At 48.8% G+C, this 24,020-nt stretch overlaps 1 protein-coding gene across 1 annotated transcript; it reads left to right on the top strand.

The window, feature by feature from the left end:
• Window positions 1-18,899: 18,899 nt before the first annotated feature.
• On the top strand, window positions 18,900-23,110 carry LOC123068616 (putative disease resistance protein RGA3). The gene is made up of 4 exons (XM_044491231.1): window positions 18,900-19,169; window positions 19,266-19,371; window positions 19,671-21,467; window positions 21,810-23,110. The coding sequence occupies exons 3-4, from the start codon at window positions 19,799-19,801 to the stop codon at window positions 23,108-23,110; spliced, it is 2,970 nt and encodes a 989-aa protein (XP_044347166.1). The 5' UTR covers window positions 18,900-19,169; window positions 19,266-19,371; window positions 19,671-19,798.
• Window positions 23,111-24,020: the final 910 nt, after the last annotated feature.

Here is a 24,020-nt window from a genome sequence, read left to right as displayed (position 1 = left end):
ACAGCGATTCGGTTTCACCAGTGGACGACTCGCCATCTGAGTAGATGGCCATCTCACCATCGGACACCGGTTCATATTCCGTACCATGGATGAATCCTACGAACGCACGCTTTATGGCATGCTGAACCCGGGCAGGACTCGCACGCTGAGCCGTTTCGACGAGGTCGGTGGAGATGTCCGTCTCAGGGCCCGGTTCGCCGATCTTGCCGATGAAAACGTGAATTCCGCCAAAGGGGACCCGGTATCCGTACTCGATTGAGCCGGTCTCGGGGCCCCATCCCGCGTCGTTGATGTAGAGCTTGCCGCGATGACTCTTGGTCATCCGGCCAACCGCGTACCCTTTGAGTCCTTCAAGTTGCCCTTCAAGAACTCGAAACCATCATGCGGTAGCCCCACGGTGGGCGCCAACTGTCGTCGAAATATCACGTCAGATGTCCTAATGGAAGGACTTAGTCATGGAGCCATCGCAACGAGATTAGCTTGAAGGGGTTAAACCGGACAAGGGACACGAGAGTTTTATACTAGTTCGGCCCCTTACGATGAAGGTAAAGCCTACGTCTAGTTGTGATGGAATTGATTGGGTTTCGATGACCAGGGAGCGAATACGCTTTGCCTGAGTCTTGAGTTGTTGTTTCTGTTGGAAATATGCCCTAGAGGCAATAATAAAAGTATTATTATTATATTTCCTTGTTCATGATAGTTGTCTTTTATTCATGCTATAACTGTATTATCCGGAAATCGTAATACACGTGTGAATACATAGACCACAATATGTCCCTAGTGAGCCTCTAGTTGACTAGCTCGTTGTGATCAACAGATAGTCATGGTTTCCTGGCTATGGACATTGGATGTCGTTGATAATGGGATCACATCATTAGGAGAATGATGTGATGGACAAGACCCAATCCTAAGACTAGCACAAAAGATCGTGTAGTTCATTTGCTAGAGCTTTGCCAATGTCAAGTATCTCTTCCTTCGACCATGAGAGCGTGTAACTCCTGGATACCGTAGGAGTGCTTTGGGTGTATCAAATGTCACAACGTAACTGGGTGACTATAAAGGTGCACTACAGGTATCTCCAAAAGTATCTATTGTTTTATGCGGATCGAGACTGGGATTTGTCACTCCGTGTAAACGGAGAGGTATCTCTGGGCCCACTCGGTAGGACATCATCATATGCGCAATGTGACCAAGGAGTTGATCACGGGATGATGTGTTACGGAACGAGTAAAGTGACTTGCCGGTAACGAGATTGAACAAGGTATTGGATACCGACGATCGAATCTCGGGCAAGTAACATACCGATAGACAAAGGGAATTGAATACGGGATTGATTAAGTCCTTGACATCGTGGTTCATCCGATGAGATCATCGTGGAACATGTGGGAGCCATCATGGGTATCCAGATCCCGCTGTTGGTTATTGACCGGAGAACGTCTCGGTCATGTCTACATGTCTCCCGAACCCGTAGGGTCTACACACTTAAGGTTCGATGACGCTAGGGTTATAAAGGAAGTTTGTATGTGGTTACCGAATGTTGTTCGGAGTCCCGGATGAGATCCCGGACGTCACGAGGAGTTCCGAAATGGTCCGGAGGTAAAGATTTATATATGGGAAGTCCTATTTCGGCCACCGGAAAATGTTCGGGATTTTTCGGTATTGTAGCGGGAAGGTTCTAGAAGGTTCCGGAGTGGGGCCCACCTGCATGGGGGGACCCACATGGACGTGGGTAGTGGGGGCAAGGCCCCACACCCCTGGTCAAGGCGCACCAAGATCCCCCCTTAGAAGGAATAAGATCATATCCCGAAGGGATAAGATCAAGATCCCTAAAAAGGGGGGATAACAATCGGTGGGGAAGGAAATAATGAGATTTCTTTCCTCCCACCTTGGCCAACGCCCCAATGGACTTGGAGGGCAAGAAACCAGCCCCTCCACCCCTATATATAGTGGGGAGGCGCATGGGAGCTATACACGAAGTTCTGGCACAGCCCTACCTCTCTTCCTACTCCTCCTCTCCCATGGTGCTTGGCGAAGCCCTGCTGGATTGCCACGCTCTTCCACCACCACCACGCCGTTGTGCTGCTGTTGGATGGAGTCTTCCTCAACCTCTCCCTCTCTCCTTGCTGGATCAAGGCGTGGGAGACGTCACCGGGCTGTACGTGTGTTGAACGCGGAGGTGCCGTCCGTTCGGCACTAGGATCATCGGTGATTTGAATCACGACGAGTACGACTCCATCAACCTCGTTCACTTGAACGCTTCCGCTTAGCGATCTACAAGGGTATGTAGATGCACTCTCTTTCTACTCGTTGCTGGTCTCTCCATAGATAGATCTTGGTGACACGTAGGAAAATTTTGAATTTATGCTACGTTCCCCAACAGTGGCATCATGAGCTAGGTCTATTGCGTAGATTCTTTGCACGAGTAGAACACAAAGTAGTTGTGGGCGTTGATGTTGTACAATATGCTTACCGTTACTAGTCCAATCTTGTTTCGACGGTATTGTGGGATGAAGCGGCCCGGACCGACCTTACACGTACTCTTACGTGAGACAGGTTCCACCGATTGACATGCACTTGGTGCATAAGGTGGCTAGCGGGTGCCAGTCTCTCCCACTTTAGTCGGAACGGATTCGATGAAAAGGGTCCTTATGAAGGGTAAATAGCAATTGGCATATCACGTTGTGGTTTTGCGTAGGTAAGAAACGTTCTTGCTAGAAACCCATAGCAGCCACGTAAAACATGCAAACAACAATTAGAGGACGTCTAACTTGTTTTTGCAGGGTATGCTTTGTGATGTGATATTGCCAAGAAGAATGTGATGAATGATATGTGATGTATGAGATTGATCACGTTCTTGTAATAGGATTCACGACTTGCATGTCGATGAGTATGACAACCGGCAGGAGCCATAGGAGTTGTCTTTATTTATTGTATGACCTGCGTGTCATTTAACAATGCCATGTAAATTACTTTACTTTATTGCTAAACGCGTTAGCCATAGAAGTAGAAGTAGTCGTTGGCGTGACAACTTCATGAAGACACGATGATGGAGATCATGATGATGGAGATCATGGTGTCATGCCGGTGACGATGATGATCATGGAGCCCCGAAGATGAAGATCAAAAGGAGCAAAAATGATATTGGCCATATCATGTCACTATTTGATTGCATGTGATGTTTATCATGTTTATGCATCTTGTTTACTTAGGACGACGGTAGTAAATAAGATGATCCCTTACAAAATTTCAAGAAGTGTTCTCCCCTAACTGTGCACCGTTGCTACAGTTCGTCGCTTCTAAGCACCACGTGATGATCGGGTGTGATGGATTCTTACGTTCACATACAACGGGTGTAAGACAGTTTTACACAGCGAAAACACTTAGGGTTAACTTGACGAGCCTAGCATGTGCAGACATGGCCTCGGAACACAGAGACCGAAAGGTCGAGCATGAGTCGTATAGTAGATACGATCAACATGAAGATGTTCACCGATGATGACTAGTCCGTCTCACGTGATGATCGGACACGGCCTAGTTGACTCGGATCATGTAATCACTTAGATGACTAAAGGGATGTCTATCTGAGTGGGAGTTCATAAGATGAACTTAATTATCTTGAACATAGTCAAAAGACCTTTTTGCAAATTATGTCGTAAGCTCGCGCTTTAGTTCCACTGTTTAGATATGTTCCTAGAGAAAATATAGTTGAAAGTTGACAGTAGCGATTATGCGGATAGTAGAACGCTTATGTCCTTAATGCACTGCTCAGTGTGCTGAACCCCAAACGTCGTTTGTGGATGTTTCGAACATCGAACATACACGTTTTGGTAACTATGTGATAGTTCAGTTAAATGGTTTAAGTAGAGGCACCAAAGACATTTTCGAAACATCGCGGAACATATGAGATGTTTCGAGGGCTGAAATTGGGATTTCAGGCTCGTGCCCACGTCAAGAGGTATGAGACCTCCGGCGATTTTCTTAGCCTGCAAACTAAGGGAGAAAAGCTCAATCGTTGAGCTTGTGCTCAGATTGTCTGAGTGCAACAATCACTTGAATCAAGTGGGAGTTAATCTTCCAGATGAGATAGTGATGTTTCCCCAAAGTCATTGCCACCAAGCTGCTAGAGCTTCGTGATGAACTATAACATATCAGGGATAGATATGATGATCCTTGAGGTATTCGCGATGTTTGACACCGCGAAAGTAGAAATCAAGAAGGAGCATCAATTGTTGATGGTTGGTGAAACCACTAGTTTCAAGAAGGGCAAGTGCAAGAAGGGATACTTCATGAAATGGCAAATCAGCTGCTGCACCAGTGAAGAAACCCGAGATTGAACCCAAACCCGAGACTAAGTGCTTCTGTGATAAGGGGAATAGCCGCTGGAGCAGAATTACCCTAGATACTTGGTAGATAAGAAGGCTGGCAAGGTCGATAGAAGTATATTGGATATACATTATGTTAATGTGTACTTTACTAGTACTCCTAGTAGCACCAGGGTATTAGATACCGGTTCGGTTGCTAAGTGTTAGTAACTCGAAATAAAAGCTACGGAATAAACGAAGACTAGCTAAAGGTGAGCTGACAATATATGTTGGAAGTGTTTCCAAGTTTGATGTGATCAAACATCGCACGCTCCCTCTACCATCAAGATTAGTATTAAACCTGAATGGTTTATTAAATCTCGATCGTAGTGATACACATTTTCATGCCAAAAGATATAAGATAGTAATGATAGTACCACTTACTTGTGGCACTGCCATGTAAGTCACAATGGTATAAAACGCATGAAGAAGCTCCATGTTGATGGATCTTTGGACTCACTCGTTTTTGAAAAGTTTGAGACATGCGAACCATGTCTATTGGTGTATATGCATGAAGAAACTCCATGCAAATGGATCGTTCGGACTCACTTGATTTTGAATCACTTGAGATATGCAAATCATACCACATGGGCAAGATGACTGAAAAGCCTCATTTTCAGTAAGATGGAACAAGATAGCAACTTGTTGGAAGTAACACATTTTGATGTGTGCAGTCGAATGAGTGCTGAGGCATGCAGTGAATATCATTATGTTCTTACTTCACAGATGATTCGAGTAAATGTTGAGTATATTTACTTGATGAAACACAAGTCTGAATTATTGAATGGTTCAAGTAATTTTAGAGTGAAGTAGCAGATCATTGTGACAAGAGGATAAAATGTCTATGATATGATCATAGAGATGAATATCTGAGTTACGAGTTTTGGCGCACAATTAAGACATTGTGGAAATTGTTTCGCAATTAATACCGCCTGGAACACCATAATGTGATGGTGTGTCCGAACATCATAGTTGCACCCTATTGGATATGGTGCGTACCATGATGTCTCTTATCGAATTACCACTATCGTTCATGGGTTAGGCATTAGAGACAACCACATTCACTTTAAATAGGGAACCACGTAATTCCGATGAGATTACACCGTATGAATTATGGTTTAGAGAAACCTAAGTTGTCGTTTCTTAAAAGTTTGGGGCTGCGACGCTTATATGAAAAAGTTTTAGGTTGATAAGCTCGAACCCAAAGCGGATAAAATGCATCTTCATAGGAAACCCAAAACAGTTGGGTATACCTCCTAATTCAGATCCGAAAGCAATATGGATTGTTTCTAGAATCGGGTCCTTTCTCGAGGAAAAGTTTCTCTCGAAAGAATTGAGTGGAAGGATGGTGGAGACTTGATGAGGTTATTGAACCGTCTCTTCAACTAGTGTGTGACAGGGCACAGGGAGTTGTTCCTGTGGCACCTACACCAATTGAAGTGGAAGCTTATGATATTGATCATGAAACTTCGGATCAAGTCACTCCCAAACCTCGTAGGATGACAAGGATGCGTACTACTTCAGAGTGGTACATAATCCTGTCTTGAAGGTCATGTTGCTAGACAACAATGAACCTACGAGCTATGGAGAAGCGATGGTGGGCCCGGATTCCGATAAATGGCTTGAGGCCATAAAATCCGAGAGAGAATCCATGTATGAAAACAAAGTGTAGACTTTGGCAGAACGGCTCGATGGTCGTAAGGCTAATGAGTACAGATGGATTTCAAAAGGAAGACGGACAATGATGGTAAATGTCACCATTAAGAAAGCTCGACTTGTCGTTAAGATGTTTTCCGACAAGTTCAAGGAGTTGACTACGATGAGATTTTCTCACTCGTAGCGATGCTAAGAGTCTGTTGGAATTATATTAGCGATTACTGCATTATTTATGAAATCTTGCAGATAGGATGTCAAAACATTGTTTCCTCGACGATTTTAATGAGGAAAGGTTGTATGTGATACAACCGGAAGGTTTTGTCAATCCCGAAAGATGCTAATAAGTATGCAAAGCTCCAGCAATCCTTCTAAGGACTGGAGTGAGCATCTCGGAGTTGGAATGTATGCTTTGATGATGATCAAAAATTTTGGGTTTGTACAAAGTTTATGAGAAACTTGTATTTCCAAAGAAGTGAGTGGGAGCACTATAGAATTTCTGATGAGTATATGTTGTTGACATATTGTTGATCAGAAATGACGTAGAATTTCTGGAAAGCATATAGGGTTATTTTGAAAGTGTTTTTCAATGGAAAGCCTGGATTAAGCTACTTGAACATTGAGCATCAAGATCTATAAGGATAGATCAAAATGCTTAATAATACTTTCAAATGAGCACATACCTTGACATGATCTTGAAGGTGTTCAAGATGGACCAGTCAAAGAAGGAGTTCTTGCCTGAGTTGTAAGGTACGAAGTTAAGACTTAAAGCTCGACCACAGCAGAATAGAGAGAAAGGACGAAGGTCGTCCCCTATGCTTAAGACGTAGGCTCTTCAGTATGCTATGCTATGTACCGCACCTGAAGTGTGCCTTGCCATGAGTCAGTCAAGGGGTACAAGAGTGATCCAAGAATGGCTCACAGGACAGCGGTCAAAGTTATCCTTAGTAACTAGTGGACTAAGGAATTTTCTCGATTATGGAGGTGGTAAAAGAGTTCGTCGTAAAGGTTACGACGATGCAAGCTTCACACCTATCCGGATAGCTCTGAGTAGAGAGACCGGATACATATAATGGAGCAATAATTTAGAATAGCTCCAAGTAGAACAGTTGTTTGGAATAGCTCCAAATAGAGCGTGGTAGCTGCATCTAGGAGATGACATAGAGATTTGTAAAGCACACACGGATCTGAAAGGTTCAGACCCGTTGACTAAAACCTCTCTCACAAGCAACATGATCAAACATAAAACTCATTGAGTGTTAATCACATAGTGATGTGAACTAGACTACTGACTCTAGTAAACTCTTGGGTATTAGTCACATGGCGATGTGACCTGTGAGTGTTAATCACATGGCGATGTGAACTAGATTATTGACTCTAGTGCAAGTGGGAGACTGTTGGAAATATGCCCTAGAGGCAATAATAAAAGTATTATTATTATATTTCCTTGTTCATGATAATTGTCTTTTATTCATGCTATAACTTTATTATCCGGAAATCGTAATACACGTTTGAATACATAGACCACAATATGTCCCTAGTGAGCCTCTAGTTGACTAGCTCGTTGTGATCAACAGATAGTCATGGTTTCCTGGCTATGGACATTGGATGTCGTTGATAACGGGATCACATCATTAGGAGAATGATGTGATGGACAAGACCCAATCCTAAGACTAGCACAAAAGATCGTGTAGTTCATTTGCTAGAGCTTTGCCAATGTCAAGTATCTCTTCCTTCGACCATGAGAGCGTGTAACTCCTGGATACCGTAGGAGTGCTTTGGGTGTATCAAACGTCACAACATAACTGGGTGACTATAAAGGTGCACTACAGGTATCTCCGAAAGTATCTATTGTTTTATGCGGATCGAGACTGGGATTTGTCACTCCGTGTAAACGGAGAGGTATCTCTGGGCCCACTCGGTAGGACATCATCATATGCGCAATGTGACCAAGGAGTTGATCACGGGATGATGTGTTACGGAACGAGTAAAGTGACTTGCCGGTAACGAGATTGAACAAGGTATTGGATACCGACGATCGAATGTCGGGCAAGTAACATACCGATAGACAAAGGGAATTGAATACGGGATTGATTAAGTCCTTGACATCGTGGTTCATCCGATGAGATCATCGTGGAACATGTGGGAGCCATCATGGGTATCCAGATCCCGCTGTTGGTTATTGACCGGAGAACGTCTCGGTCATGTCTACATGTCTCCCGAACCCGTAGGGTCTACACACTTAAGGTTCAATGACGCTAGGGTTATAAAGGAAGTTTTATGTGGTTACCGAATGTTGTTCGGAGTCCCGGATGAGATCCCGGACGTCACGAGGAGTTCCGGAATGGTCCGGAGGTAAAGATTTATATATGGGAAGTCCTATTTTGGCCACCGGAAAATGTTCGGGATTTTTCGGTATTGTAGCGGGAAGGTTCTAGAAGGTTCCGGAGTGGGGCCCACCTGCATGGGGGGACCCACATGGACGTGGGTAGTGGGGGAAAGGCCCCACACCCCTGGTCAAGGCGCACCAAGATCCCCCCTTAGAAGGAATAAGATCATATCCCGAAGGGATAAGATCAAGATCCCTAAAAAGGGGGGATAACAATCGGTGGGGAAGGAAATAATGAGATTTCTTTCCTCCCACCTTGGCCAACGCCCCAATGGACTTGGAGGGCAAGAAACCAGCCCCTCCACCCCTATATATAGTGGGGAGGCGCATGGGAGCTATACACGAAGTTCTGGCACAGCCCTACCTCTCTTCCTACTCCTCCTCTCCCATGGTGCTTGGCGAAGCCCTGCTGGATTGCCACGCTCCTCCACCACCACCACGCCGTTATGCTGCTGTTGGATGGAGTCTTGCTCAACCTCTCCCTCTCTCCTTGCTGGATCAAGGCGTGGGAGACGTCACCGGGCTGTACGTGTGTTGAACGCGGAGGTGCCGTCCGTTCGGCACTAGGATCATCGGTGATTTGAATCACGACGAGTACGACTCCATCAACCCCGTTCACTTGAACGCTTCCGCTTAGCGATCTACAAGGGTATGTAGATGCACTCTCTTTCTACTCGTTGCTGGTCTCTCCATAGATAGATCTTGGTGACACGTAGGAAAATTTTGAATTTATGCTACGTTCCCCAACAGTTTCTTGTCCCTGAACCGCCGCCGGGTCGTCCCTTTATATACACAGGTTGACGCTCGTCCGGTTTACAGAGTCCCAATGCCGGCTCATACAAGTGTCCGGCTCGGTCTCTCCCTTTCCTAACTTACAATACAAGTTATACAGTTATGGCGGTTTACCACTATGGGCCCTAATCCGTCTCTGGGCTCTGGGCCTCTAAGACTTATCCCTAAAGCGCCATCTTCTTTGTCTTCATGGGCTTCAGTATAGTTGAGCGTGAACGGGCCCCTCCTGGGCGGTTTACACTCAGTAGTTATATCCTCAACACCCCTCCTTACCCATTCATGCCTTGGACCTATATATAGCCTCCTTCCTCCTCCATTTAGGGATAGCTAAGATTAGAACTAGACATTAGAGCTTAGCTCATGTATCTCCCCTTTGTGGGATTCCTCTTGAGAGAGAAGACTCCACTTGAGTGCAAGGCCTTCTATGGAGAAGATCCCTAGTGGATGCAAGACCTCCACATGTGGAGAGGATTCCCAAGTGAATCATCAAGACCCATCTCTCCTACAGATTTGAATGAACTACACTTGTATCTTTATTTCGCTTGTTGTTCTTGGATCTTGATGCACCTCTTGTATTTGCTTGTGATTTGAGGAGTATTTGTAGTGAACCTTATCCATTAGAGTGTTCTTCTTGTGTTTTCCCCTTGTGTTCTTCCTTAAATCCACCTCCAATTCGTAAACATCGGGCCACCTAGGGTTTTGCCCTACATCAGCTATGGTTTGTGAATGACTTCTGGTGGTGTTCAGCGATCTTTTCCGGACTCCTCCTCCTTCTCCTTCACGAATTAGGCCTGGCCCTTTTTATAAAGTGTATCTGGTAGACGTTAAGGAGCTCATGTATGACCACTGGTATGAGCGGGCACGGTCGTGCCATGCGCCATCTTCTGCTCTATTGGTCTTGTGACGCCTCCATTTGGCTTGGCTTGACCCCCACACTTGTTTTCTTTCTATATGAAGATTTTCATGTTTGGCTCCATTTTCTACATTTTTTAGAAAAGGAGGAAGACGCCTGGCCTCTGCATATGTCGATGCATGCAGCCACTTTATTAATTATTCACAAAAGCCTTACAATGTAATACATCAGTACGTCTGAAGTCACCATCTTGGCAATATCAGTCGCTACTCCTATCCGGTTGATGAAGGAGTGCCGATAGTCCGAGCCGAATACCAAACAGACCTTGCATCACAACCTAACATCTAAAACCTGAGGCCCCAACCAAGCCACTATGGGGTCTGGGGCGCACCGGTCCGACACACTCTCAAAGGCCGCCGCCGCCGTCTTCCACTGATCCATCTTCAGAGTTGTACTGACATATCGACCTTGCCAGGTCTATCTGTCGTCGATGCCACCACGACGCCAGGCAACGCCACCATCCCGCGCTTGTCCATCATCACGCGCCCACCGCCGAGACCCGACGTTGTCAACGTGCCAGATGCCACGCCGCTCCTCCTTCGGAAACATCACATGCTGCCACTGGGCCCATCACCTTCGCCTACCGTTCCTCTAACCGAGCAGGCGGCGCCTCCAAGAAGGGCACGACACGCAGTGCCGCCGCCCAATCTGAGGAGATTTTGGTCTTACCCGGGCATGGGGTCAGGGTGGAGGGCAGGGACCTCGACGGCGCTTGCAAGGAGGAGAACGGCGACCTTGGTTGTCGCCACCGCCGGGATGAGCGAGTCATCCAGAGTTTCCTCCGATCCGATGTCAACTCAACCAGCCCCCGCGAACGCACCGAGGCCGATGACCGGGATCGCAAGCCACCAAGTGCTACGAGGAGAAGGACCACCGGCAATTCGCCGACCATGCGGTCAAGACGTCGTCCATCCACCACCCACGAGCGCCGCCAGCCGAGGGCGCCGTCGCCATGCCTACCGAGGCCGCCACCCCAGTTCCAGATTCCTCTGCGATGACCGGACCGACGAGACCCGTCGCCCTAGCCTGCCGCCGCCGGAAGCCGCCACGCTGCCGGAAGACCCACACCCCATGGATCTAGGCGCCCGTGCACCACCTCAAGCCTGCCATCGCCGGGAATCGTCGCGCCGTCAGTAGGGTTGTACCCCGCCGGTCTGGATGCCCGTGCCATCCGCGGATCTGGGGGAGGGAGGAGAGGCCCACCACCGCCGCCATCGCACACATGGGCTTTAAATTTGCTCGGCGCCGACCACCGGCACCGGCTGAGACCTCCCGTGTCGCCCGTGATGGGGGCGACGCGAGAGGCGGTCCTGCTCCTATTACTTCTCGAAAACAAAAAGACTTGTCTTTTTTTCTACATAAACATATTAAACAAAGGATTTCACAATTTCTTATATTCATTAGTCATTAATGATAATATCAAAGTAATCCTCATAAATATTTCAGAATTATCCGGTTTAACCAATGGTGGGATGAGTTCAAAAACAAAAATGCTACACTTACGGCATTCTAGTACGGACTGGCTTCACGGACTGCTCTCTCGCCAATCAACCCCCCCTTGATTTTCGCTGGTGGGACCTCTCCTCCTTAATCTTCTCCAACCACAACTCTTCCGTGCGTCCGTAACCGAAATCCTGCGGGAATACGTCCGTAAGTCTAGCATCTCTGGTTCAAAAATATCACTCATCAACCTCTCTAAGCTTAAACTTTTGATCCTCCTTGAGCAAGAAACAAAAGTCAACCGTAAGAAACTCCGTCGTTTAAGCCAAAATAATAAGAAGATTTTGATTCACTAACGATATAGCCATCCGCGAGAACTTTGTATAGCGGTAGCGTTTCATGTCACACGCGTTCTACTCCTACATGGCAGAAGTTTTTACTGTTTCTCCAAGAAAGTATATAATATATTGCGGTGGCAGGGTTATTGGTCAAGTTTAGTTAATCAACGCAATTTTTTTGGCAGGGTTAAACCTCGCCGTGGTGGGTTGTCGGCGTCGGCATCCCCGGTCCCCGGCTGGCCAGCTCCAAACTGCTATCGCCGCCTCCCATCTGCTCGTGCCGCGTCACCCCGATCTAGTACGAGCAGGTCGCTGCCTCAGACTTGCTGGCTGCCTGGCTCATTGTTCCGGGCCAGCTGTTCTGCTCTGCTCGTTCGTTCTGCGTCCGGTTCATGGGAGAAGGACCAACCGCCATGTGATTGTGGGTGTTTAAGCGGCTGCGGAGGCGGATTTGGAACCCCCTCCTTGGTCGGTGTCGCCGCTCGCCGGCCGGCTTGCCCACCGACTGGTGGTTGCCGCTTTAACACTGTATGTATAAGCCCCTTCTAGCATTCCACTGAATACAAATGTTTGGGAGAACAAATGAGCGGATGCATACGAGCTGTTCGACGAAATGCTCACTTGCGCTTCCTAATCTCACTAGCTAGCTGCTCCTCTGTTTCTTGGTTTAAACGAAATTCGCTGTGCTAATCAAAATCTTGCAGCTTCGTATCGTAGGAAGCCAAGCCAAGTTGGCACTTGCTATATGATATGATCGCACATCGCAATTTCCAATCCTTGACCGGTCTCGCCGGCTTGCTTGCCCACCGCCCCGGTGGTTGCTGACTGTAAACCCCTTCTAGCATACTCCCTCCGTCCGAAAATACTTGTCATCAAAATTGATAAAAAGAGATGTATCTAGAACTAAAATGCATCTAGATACACCCCTTTTTATTCAGTTTGAAGACAAGTATTTCCGGACGGAGGGAGTATAACTTCCATCGTTCTGTTTTCTTATGACTAACTCTGATTGGCTCCCTGATTGCTTCGGTGACTCGTGAGACACAAGGAGAGCAGGAACGGAAATGGTTGGATGCCAGCATTCCGTTGAATATTTGCTTGGGACAACAACTCAGTGGATGCATGCGAGCTGTTCGACGAAATGCTCAGGTGCGTTTCATAATCTCACCCGCGGCTACGTGTTTGCTGCGTTAAAAAGTCATTATCCTAATCAAAATCTTGGAACCTTGCAGGTGACAAGCCAAGTTGGCACTTGCTATATAATGATTCTACACCTAAACTGAGGCCTTGCCAGTGCAAGTAGATGAGGACAACCATACTATATTATGGCTGAATAAAATAAACGGACCGAACGACTTCAAGTGCAGCAATGATTGTCCTTTCCTGGCTAATTTCGTATTAAACGAAACCGGTGCAAATATTATAAGAAATTGATTAGGTGACCGGTTCTGCATTTGACGTTCTGATGAGCAACCAACCAGCAAGAGCTATTTGATCTCACCTAAGCAACAGACCCCCTCTACCATTTCCCAGCTGGAGCAGGGCCACCGCCGCCGCTTGTCTACACCGAGGCCGGATCTTCTTTCTTACCCTGAATTTCATATGCTACATCGTCCTGGGCTCCTGACTTGCAAGAATCCTTTGGTTGTTCATCCCAGCAAGAGACCACCACTGCGCTGCCGCCTTTTCCTCTGCTCCTTCTCACATCTTGTTGTTACAATCGAAAGGTATGATCTTCTTTCATTAAAAATGCAGTACTATATCTGGGTTCCACGCTTTCTATGGCTTTGCTTATGAATTGTTTGCTGAAATGTCCAAGTAAACATGTGTAAATTTTTTGCAACATATTTGCTCCTGGTTGAAGTCTCTGGCGTATGGATCAGAGAAAGAGCTTCAAACTTGCAGATATGGAATCTCAATAAAATCAAGAAAAGGATAGATACTGAAAAGGTGTCATGTGGGGCACGTCCTACAGGCGTGGGCCACGCGGCCAGGAGCAGCAGCCGTCGGCCGCATCAGGCGAGGCGTAGGTTGGGCAGGAGTCCTGGTCCTGATACATTAGTTCCTAGAATAAAAGACTAGTTTGTTACGTATAGGTTTCTAGTTTGTTAGCAGCCCATGGGGCCTTTATATATCGTATAATCAGCACCCTTTGAGGGCAAGCAATAAAGTTATTATCTCCTACCTCTTCCTCCGTCTCCTATCCTCTCCTCCCGCACCATTGAGCAGCCAGGCAAAAACCCTAGCGCTCCTATCCACCGAGACTACGAACTACGTAGTCGAGGCCCCGCTGTCTTGGGCACTGAGGCCCTTGACAACTTGGTATCAGGTTCCAGCCGCTCCTCGGCCTCCTCCACGCTGCACCCGCCGCCCCGCCCACCTCCATCGCCGCCATCCGCCGCCGCCTCGGTTTCTTCCGCCATGTCGGAACCCACCACCGCTGATTTGGCCAAGATGATCGAAGCCCTGACTGCAACCGTGACATCCCTGCAGTCGTCCGTGGCAGCCCTCCAGAAGGAGAAGTCGGCCTCCTCGTCAGCCGCCGATATCAGCCACGACGGACAGCACCACAACGATCGGCCCCCGCGGTTTCAGAAGATGGACTTCCCCAAGTTCGACGGCAAGTCCGACCCGCTCGCTTTCCTCAACAGATGCGAGTCCTTCTTCCATCAACAACGGATCGCCGAGGAGGAGAAAGTCTGGATGGCGTCATACAACCTCGAGGGTTCTGCCCAGCTGTGGTACATGCAGGTCCAGCGTGACGAGGGCACTCCGCCGTGGCGCCGCTTTTCCGAGCTGCTCAACCTCCGCTTCGGGCCTCCTCTGCGCGCGAACCCGCTGGGCGAACTGATGGCGTGCAAGCGCACGACGTCCGTCGTCGACTTCCAGGAGCGGTTTGAGGCGCTCCTTCCCCGGGCAGGCTCCTTGTCGGAAACGCAGAAAGTTCAGATCTTCACCGCAGGCCTCCAGCCACCCCTTAGCCTCGACGTGGAAATCCATAACCCGCAGTCCCTCGCCGTCGCCATGAGCCTCGCCCGCAAATTGGAGCTGCGCGACCAGTGCACGCTTTCCGCCGCGCCACCGGTGCGTTTTCCGCAGAAGGGCATTCTGCCGACGCCAGGACCACGCCTCGCGCCCCCCGCACCGGCCCCACCAGCCGCACCCCAGCATGGCCACAGTCTGCCGGACGGGCGCCCAATCAAACGTCTCTCCCAGACAGAGATGGAGGAACGCCGTCGCCTGGGCCTATGCTTCAACTGTAACGAGAAGTTTGGCAGGGGCCACAACCGCGTGTGCCAGCGCATCTTTCTCCTCGACTTAGCGCCGGACGACGACGACGACGACGCGGCCTCCGCTACTGATGATGCATCGCGGGCCGACCCTCAGATCTCGCTCCACGCAATCTCCGGGGTGCGCACGAGCGAAACCATGCAGATGCATATTACTCTCGGGGGTGTCTCCCTCCTCGCCCTGATCGACTCAGGCTCCACCCACAACTTCATCGCCGAGGAGGCGGCCGCTCGTGCTACGCTGCCATCCCCCACCACCGAGAAGATGCGCGTCACGGTGGCCAACGGCGAGCGCGTTCCGTGCCAGGGCGCGTACCGCGTCGTGCCCTTCCGCATCGGCCAAGAGGAGTTCTCGGAGGATTTCCTCGCCTTGCCGCTCGCGGGCTACGACATCGTCCTGGGCACGCAGTGGCTGGCGACGCTCGGACCGATCCTGTGGGATTTCCGCGCCCTCTCCATGACATTCTGGCGGAGGGGCCATCGGGTGTGCTGGCGCGGCATTGCAGGACCGGACGGGCCAGCCCTGAAATCATGCAGCGGCCGCGACTTCCTCGACGCCATCATCACCGAGTTCGACGGCATCTTCGCCGAACCCTCCGGCGTGCCACCGCCCCGCAGCCGCGACCACGGCATCACCCTGCTGCCCGGTTCCGCCCCGGTGGCCGTCCGTCCGTATCGCTACACGGCCGCGCACAAGGACGAGCTGGAGCGTCAGTGCGCCGCCATGCTCGCTCAGGGCATCATCCGAGCGAGTTGTTCCGCATTCTCGTCCCCGGTACTGCTGGTCCGCAAGGCCGACGGGTCCTGGCGCTTCTGCATCGACTACCGCACCCTAAACGCCATTACTGTCAAGAATGCGTTTCCGATCCCGGTGGTGGACGAACTCCTCGATGAGCTCCGGCACGCTCGTTTCTTCACCAAGCTCGACTTGCGCTCCGGCTACCACCAGGTGCGGATGCGTGCGGAGGACATCCCGAAGACCGCCTTCCGTACTCATGACGGCCTCTACGAGTTCCTGGTGATGCCGTTCGGCCTCTGCAACGCGCCGGCAACGTTCCAGACCCTCATGAACGATCTGCTGCGGCCGTACCTGCGCCGTTTTGTTCTCGTCTTCTTTGACGACATCCTCATTTTCAGCGAGACATGGGCTGACCATCTCCGACATGTGCGCACCGTCTTCACCGTCCTGCACCAGCACCGGCTCTTCGTCAAGCGATCCAAATGCGCATTCGCCGTCGAGTCGATCTCATACCTGGGTCACACCATCTCCGCTGCAGGAGTGGCCATGGATCTGGAAAAGGTGCAGGCAGTGGCCGAATGGCCGCAACCACGCTCGGCGCGCGCGGTTCGGGGGTTTCTCGGCCTTGCGGGGTACTACCGCAAGTTTGTCAAGGAGTTTGGCGTGGTTGCCGCGCCACTAACGGCCCTCCTTCGCAAGGATGGTTTCTCCTGGTCGCCGGAGGCGGCAGCAGCTTTTCACGCCCTCAAGACGACAGTCACCACGGCTCCCGTCCTCGCGTTACCGGATTTCACGCGGCCGTTCATCGTCGAGTGTGACGCCTCGACATACGGCTTCGGGGCCGTCCTTCTTCAGGACCAACACCCGGTGGCTTTCTTTAGCCGGCCAGCCGCGCCACGTCACCGTTCCCTGGCAGCATATGAACGGGAACTCATCGGCCTGGTGCTCGCGATTCGTCACTGGAGACCGTACCTCTGGGGGCGCCAATTTGCGGTAAAACCGGATCACTACAGTCTCAAATTTCTACTTGACCAGCGTTTGGCAACCATCCCGCAGCATCATTGGGTCGGCAAACTACTGGGGTTCGACTTTACCGTGGAGTACAAGGCCGGTAGTACAAACACGGTGGCGGATGCCCTTTCCCGCCGCGACACGGAGGAGACGTCGATCATGGCGATCTCGGGTCCTCGCTTCGACTTCATCGATCGCCTCCGGCAAGCGACGTCCACAGATCCGGCGCTCGTCACGCTGCGTGAGGATATCACGGCGGGTACGCGGCAGCAGTCGTGGGCTCTCTCCGACGGCCTCGTCACTTTCAACGGCCGCCTCTACATTCCGCCGTCGCCCCCGCTACTCCAGGAGATTCTCAGTGCCGTGCACGATGATGGGCATGAAGGCGTCCTGCGCACCTTGCATCGTCTCCGCCGCGACTTCCACGCACCTAACCTTCGCAAGACGGTGCAAGAGTACATCCGCACTTGCAGTACTTGCCAGAGGTACAAGTCCGAGCACTTGCACCCCGCTGGGCTGTTGCTGCCGCTGCCGGTGCCCACGGGCGTGTGGACTGACGTCGGCATCGACTTCGTGGAAGCGCTCCCTCGCGTGGGCGGGAAGTCTGTCATCCTCACCGTGGTGGATCACTTCAGCAAGTATTGCCACTTTGTGGCGCTGGCCCACCCGTACACGGCAGAATCAGTGGCGCAGGTGTTCTTCGCTGAGATTGTTCGTCTCCATGGCGTGCCGCAGTCCATGGTCTCTGACCGCGACCCCGTCTTCACCTCGGCTTTTTGGCGGGAGCTCATGCGCCTCACCGGGACAAAGCTGCACATGACGTCAGCGTTTCATCCACAGTCGGATGGCCAAACGGAGGCTGCTAACAAGATCATTGTGATGTACCTACGTTGTCTCACCGGGGATCGTCCCAGGCAGTGGCTCCGGTGGCTTCCCTGGGCCGAGTACATCTACAACACCGCCTACCAGACAGCGACCCAAGAAACTCCGTTCAAGCTTGTGTATGGTCGTGACCCTCCCACTATTCGCTCTTACGAGCCGGGCGACACGAGGGTAGCCGCAGTGGCCAGGAGCATGGCGGAGCGCGACGAGCTTCTCGAGGACGTCCGCTATCGTCTACAACAGGCACAGGCGGTCTACAAGTCCTACTACGACAAACGCCATCGGGACATTCGGCATGACGTGGGCGATTGGGTCTGGCTTCGCCTTCGCCAGCGCGCCGCGTCCTCTCTCAACTTGCCAACCAGGGGCAAGCTGAAGCCACGCTTCTATGGGCCGTACCGCATTTCAGAGGTCGTCAACGACGTGGCTTACCGCCTTGAGCTTCCGGCACGCTCGCGCCTCCATGACGTGTTCCACGTGGGCCTCCTCAAGAAGTTCTTCGGCACGCCTCCAACTGCACCGCCGGGTTTGCCTCCGATCCACAACGGAGCGGCTGTTCCAGAACCGGAGCGCGTGACTCGTGCGCGCCTAGCACGCGGCGTTCGCCAGCTACTCGTCCACTGGAAGGGTGAAGCAGCATCATCAGCTACATGGGAGGATCTTGACAGTTTCGTCGAGCGCTACCCCGCTTTTCAGCTCGAGGACGAGCTGCTCGTCGAGGGGGGGAGAGATGTCATGTGGGGCACGTCCTACAGGCGTGGGCCACGCGGCCAGGAGCAGCAGCCGTCGGCCGCATCAGGCGAGGCGTAGGTTGGGCAGGAGTCCTGGTCCTGATACATTAGTTCCTAGAATAAAAGACTAGTTTGTTACGTATAGGTTTCTAGTTTGTTAGCAGCCCATGGGGCCTTTATATATCGTATAATCAGCACCCTTTGAGGGCAAGCAATAAAGTTATTATCTCCTACCTCTTCCTCCGTCTCCTATCCTCTCCTCCCGCACCATTGAGCAGCCAGGCAAAAACCCTAGCGCTCCTATCCACCGAGACTACGAACTACGTAGTCGAGGCCCCGCTGTCTTGGGCACTGAGGCCCTTGACAAAAGGTCTTCACCTTGCAAGTGGGACGGTGGGATGGAAAATGAAACAAAGATATGTTTGATTGTGGCTATGACAGGGACGGATCGGTCCTAAGACAAGCTTGACAAGAGACTGACCGGCTGGTCTTCCCACCTTCCATATAAATGAAGCAGCCATGAGGTGGGAGCAGGCAGCCAAGAAGCTAGCGTGTGCAGCCAAGCAAGATCTCAGCTAGGCAGGAGATTCTCCTTCTGGAGCAGGGTCAAAGCTGCTCCTCTATACTGTGGTATGACTGCTTCTTTTATCCCCCGTGCTTGAATTGTACATATGGCCTCTTTTATGGTCCTGGCTTGGGGCAACCATTCACCATTTATTTATTCAGATGTCTCCACAAGACCACAACTGATCGTGGCTTCAACCACAAAATCCTAGGAAGGGCCGCCATCATATGCTGTGCTCCTTTGTTCATCTGTCAATAGAGGAGAAAGGTACAATCTTAAGTTTACCTTCATTTTCTGTCACTGCAAACTTCTGTGTTGCTTCTTTCAAGATCCTGATTTCTCAAAATTTGATATGTTATTCGTTATTGATTTAGAAAATCTGCCACACAAGTTTCACTTTGTCGATTATAAAGGATATTTTTTGAAATGTGACGAGCCTTATTTATTCTACAAAAAGAACTAGAGTATTGCCCATTGTTTTTCTCGTATGAATTTATGTCTTCACTGGGGGGGGGGGGGGTTCTTGAGCATGTTGTGCTGACATAAATTATCACTGACTTATGCAGAGAAGAGCATTGTTTGGACAATAATCCTGTGATGAACGGAGGAGGGTAGAACTTACACAGCACAAGGCCCGCAAAACATCAAAGCAGGCACACTTGCATCAAAGTCAGAAACCACTGGTTTGGGCACCATGGGCACAGTTTTGGATGCTCTCACTTCGAAATTTTTGACAAGGCTGGGTCGGCTTATTGAAGATGAGGTTGTGATGACACTAAGCGTGAAAAAGGACATCAAAAGGCTGAAGAAAAATCTGGAACACTTCAGCGCAGTTCGCGAGGATGCGGAAGCTCTGGCCATGGAAGATAGACGCATAGAGGCGTGGTGGAAGAACATGAGTGATGTTATGTTTGATGTTGATGTCATCATAGACCTTGTTATGGTTCATTCACAAAAAAATTTGCTGCCAGCAAGATCGCTCTGTTTCAATCAGCCTATGGTCTCTTGTTTTGAAAATATTTTATTTGATAACAAGGTGGCTAGAAGAATTAAGGACATAAATGAAAAGCTTGATGAGATTAAAATGAACACAGAGATGTTCAGCTTGGATAGATCCCTTCATCAACAGTTCCAGGTAACAAGTGTGGACAGAAATCAGACATCTCCTATAGATGAACTAGAGGTTGTTGGAAGAGAGATCAAGCAATCGGTTGATGACATGGTACAAATAATTGTCAGTGGCTGCCATGAGAATAATACAAGTGTTCTGGGGATTCAAGGAATGGGAGGCATCGGTAAGACAACGTTAGCTCAGAAGATATATAATCATCAGATGATAAGAGAGAAATTCCAAGTTCATATATGGCTGTGCATTTCGCAGAGCTACACAGAGACCGGGTTGATAAAGCAGGCAATACGAATGGCTGGAGAAAAGTGTGATCAGCTAGAGACCAAGACCGAGCTTCTACCACTTTTAGTGGACACTATCAAAGGAAAGAGTGTTTTTCTTGTGCTGGATGATGTGTGGAAGTCTGATGTCTGGATTGATCTTCTTCTATCACCTTTCATGAGAGCTTCGAACTTCCAGATCCTTGTGACCACAAGAGACCTGTATGTTTTGTCAGAAATGCATGCAACATATATCCACCGAGTAAACAAAATGAATTACAGTGATGGCTTAGAACTGCTTATGAAGAAGTCCTTTCAATCATCCGAGCAAATATGTGAATTCAAGAATGTTGGCTATGACATTGTAAAGAAATGTGATGGTCTTCCTCTTGCCATCAAGGTTGTTGCTGGTGTCCTATCCACCAGAAGAACAGTTGCCGAATGGAAGAGCATCCGAGATAGTAAATGGTCCATTCATGGACTCCCCAAAGAACTTGGAGGTCCCCTGTATTTAAGTTACAGCAACTTACCCCCTCAACTCAAGCAGTGCTTTCTCTGGTGTGCTTTGTTGCCTCCTAATTTTGCAATAGGTCGTGATGATGTTGCTTACTGGTGGGTTGCCGAAGGTTTTGTGAGGAAAGAGCATGACCACTCAATACATGAAATTGCGGAAGAGTATTACCTTGAGCTAATCAGGAGGAATCTTCTGCAACCGATACCTTTTTTTGTAGATAAAGGTGAGTCAACGATGCATGATTTATTGAGGTCACTTGGGAAATATCTGACAAAGGATCACTCCCTATTCATGAATGCGGAAAGTAAAAATTCCATGCCGAATCTGCGCCGCTTAGGTATCAGCCATGCTATAGAAGAAATCCCCCCTCTAGGAGAAAACAAGTGCTTGAGGAGCCTCCTACTTTTTAATAACAAGAATTTCAAGTCAATTCGCAAAGATATTTTCAGAAAGCTTGAGCATATCCGTGTCTTGGATGACCCAAGCTGATGCACAAAGGACTTACATCCGCGACGCTGCTGATCCCTTGGATGACCTGGAAGCATCGCAACGATTGTGTCTTCAATGCAGCCACCCCTTCGACTAGCGTCTTGGTTGCAAAGATCAAAGAAGAAGCTGCGCTCTGGGCGACCGCGGGTGCTCGAGGCCTGCGTGTCATCCTCCCACAGACCTGGGATGTCCACTGAAGTTATTTTGTGTTTCTCGCCTGTAATGGTGCCTCCTAGGAGGATGTAACAAACTATCTCTCTCTTTTCAATATAATGAAACGCAAAAGCCTTTTTGCGTTTTCTCAAAAAAAATAATATCCGTGTCTTGGTTCTCAGTGGGACAGGCATCAAGGACATACCAGACTCAGTGGGAAACTTGGTGTTGTTGTGGTTGCTAGATCTGAGCTATACCGAGGTTAACAAACTTCCGGAGTCCACGGGAAGGCTCATCAGCCTCGAATACCTCTCTTTGCTTGGTTGCAATCAATTAGATAGCCTGCCAGCTGGTCTCATGAGACTGTCCAATATAAGTTTTTTGCAGCTAGAGCAGACTGCAGTTAATCATGTTCCAAAAGGAATTGCAAAGTTTCAACAGCTCTATACCCTAAAAGGAGTTTTCGAGAGTGGGACTGGATTCAGATTAGACGAATTGCGATGCCTCCCCAATATCCACCGTCTGTGGGTCCAGAAGCTAGAGAAAGCGGCACCAGTGGGTGAACTTGTTCTGAAGAACAGTCATAATCTAAGGGAACTGAGACTGGGTTGCACAATGGCCAGTACTAAAGAGAGAACTCGTTACCAGACTGGTGTGGTTGAGAGAATCCAGCAAGTCTATGACATGCTTATTCCATCACCAAGCCTAGTATATATTTATCTTGATGGGTTCCCGGGCGTAAGGCTCCCAGAATGGCTATGCTCAGAACCAGAGCTTAATATGCCAAGTTTGTGTCATATGCACCTCAATGACTGCATATCATGTTCAGAGCTTCCACCAGCAGGTCAGATGCCAGAATTGCTAGTTCTTCAGATTAAAGGAGCAGATACAGTTGTAACTATTGGCACAGAACTCCTGGGGAAAGGTGTGAGAAGTGCAGCGGCTTTCTTCCCAAAACTTGAACTGCTTCACATCATTGGCATGTGTAATTTGGAAAAATGGTCACTGTACATAAGAAATATGTGCGATGACATGGAGGACAACTCTCAGCAGTTCTCTCTGATGCCTTGCCTTAAGCGTGTGCTGCTTCTTGATTGCCCCAAACTGAGAGCTCTGCCTCAAGACATGTACATGATTGTCAATTTGAAGAGAATCCACATTGAAGGTGCTCACAAGCTTCATGAAGTTGTCAATCTTCCCGCTGTTGTGTGGCTCAAGGTGAAGAACAACGCGTGCTTAAGGAGGATTTCTAATCTTTGTAAGCTGCAGGACCTGTTTGCACAGGACTGCCCAACGCTGGATCAGGCAGAGAACCTGTACGCACTGAATAGGGTGTACATGATTGACTGCCAACACGCCCAAGAGTTCAGGAATTGTCTCGCAGTAGAAGAACAAGGCATCCTAGTCCATGTTGCAGCAGATGGGCGTAATATCTTCCCAGATGAAACTCTCTATAACTAGACAGGTCAGTGAAATAACTAAGAAAAACTTGCTCTGTTTCTACTGCTTTATTATTCTGAAATTCATTTCATTATTACCAACCAAAGTGACCTTCAACATGTTGCTCTTCTCACATGCTTACGGTACAAGAGCAGGGCATAATGAAGACATGATGGTTAGCTGAAAATACTCGAAGATTTTGTTGAAGCGCAATGGAGCTCTTTGATCGGAGCAGGGCAATGGGAGGTATCTGTTTGTCAAATGCTGGAGTGTAATGTTGTTGCTTTTTCTACCTTTTTCCTTTTGGTGTGGTTGAGAGCAAAAACGGCATGACAAACTTGAAGCAGATTATAGCCAACTGTCATTGCTGCACTGTTATTACCATAGCAAGTTGTGCTCTGAAGGACAATTTCATTGTTTTTTTTAATTCTTTTGGTTCATTGGTTTCTGGATTGATCGAGTAATAATAATGGTGTAAATATGGTTGGTTCTCGCATGTTTTTTGTACTGTTACTTTGAGGAACGTGAGTATAAAATGTCATGGAAAGTTGGATAGATGTCTGCTTAACCTGTTTGCTTAAGCATGGAGCTGCACCTTTTTAATTCTTGTTTTTGGGCAGGCACTCGTCTGAATTTTGTTCGGGACTTGTGGTTATTATCTTTGGAGTGAAAATTTATCATGATCCAAAATACTACTGGTATTATTTTGATTTTGTAGCTACTTAGACCTCTTCGATTCAAAAAGAAGTTGTATGAATTTTAGTGGATTTGAATTCTAAAGAAAAACAAATTTTACATTGTTTGTCTGTTTTTTTGGATTGAACCTTCTAGAAATTTTTTTCTCAAGATTCGCTTGCACTACATTTTAAAAGTTCTTCCAAGAGGTTCATGTGATAGAAGTTTTATTTTGAAATATAGTCTAAATAACCCC

Source organism: Triticum aestivum, chromosome 3B, assembly GCF_018294505.1.
Source record: "Triticum aestivum cultivar Chinese Spring chromosome 3B, IWGSC CS RefSeq v2.1, whole genome shotgun sequence".
In the NCBI taxonomy this organism is placed as follows: domain Eukaryota; kingdom Viridiplantae; phylum Streptophyta; class Magnoliopsida; order Poales; family Poaceae; genus Triticum; species Triticum aestivum.
Note: the sequence above shows the minus strand (reverse complement) of the source record. Positions and strands in the feature narration are given on the sequence as shown.

Excerpts from the sequence above, each read along its gene's own strand:
- LOC123068616 (XM_044491231.1), top strand. The coding sequence starts at position 19,799 with ATGGGCACAGTTTTGGATGCTCTCACTTCGAAATTTTTGACAAGGCTG. Across the intron at positions 21,468-21,809 it reads TATTTTCAGAAAGCTTGAGC|ATATCCGTGTCTTGGTTCTC; the intron begins ATATCCGTGTCT and ends TCAAAAAAAATA.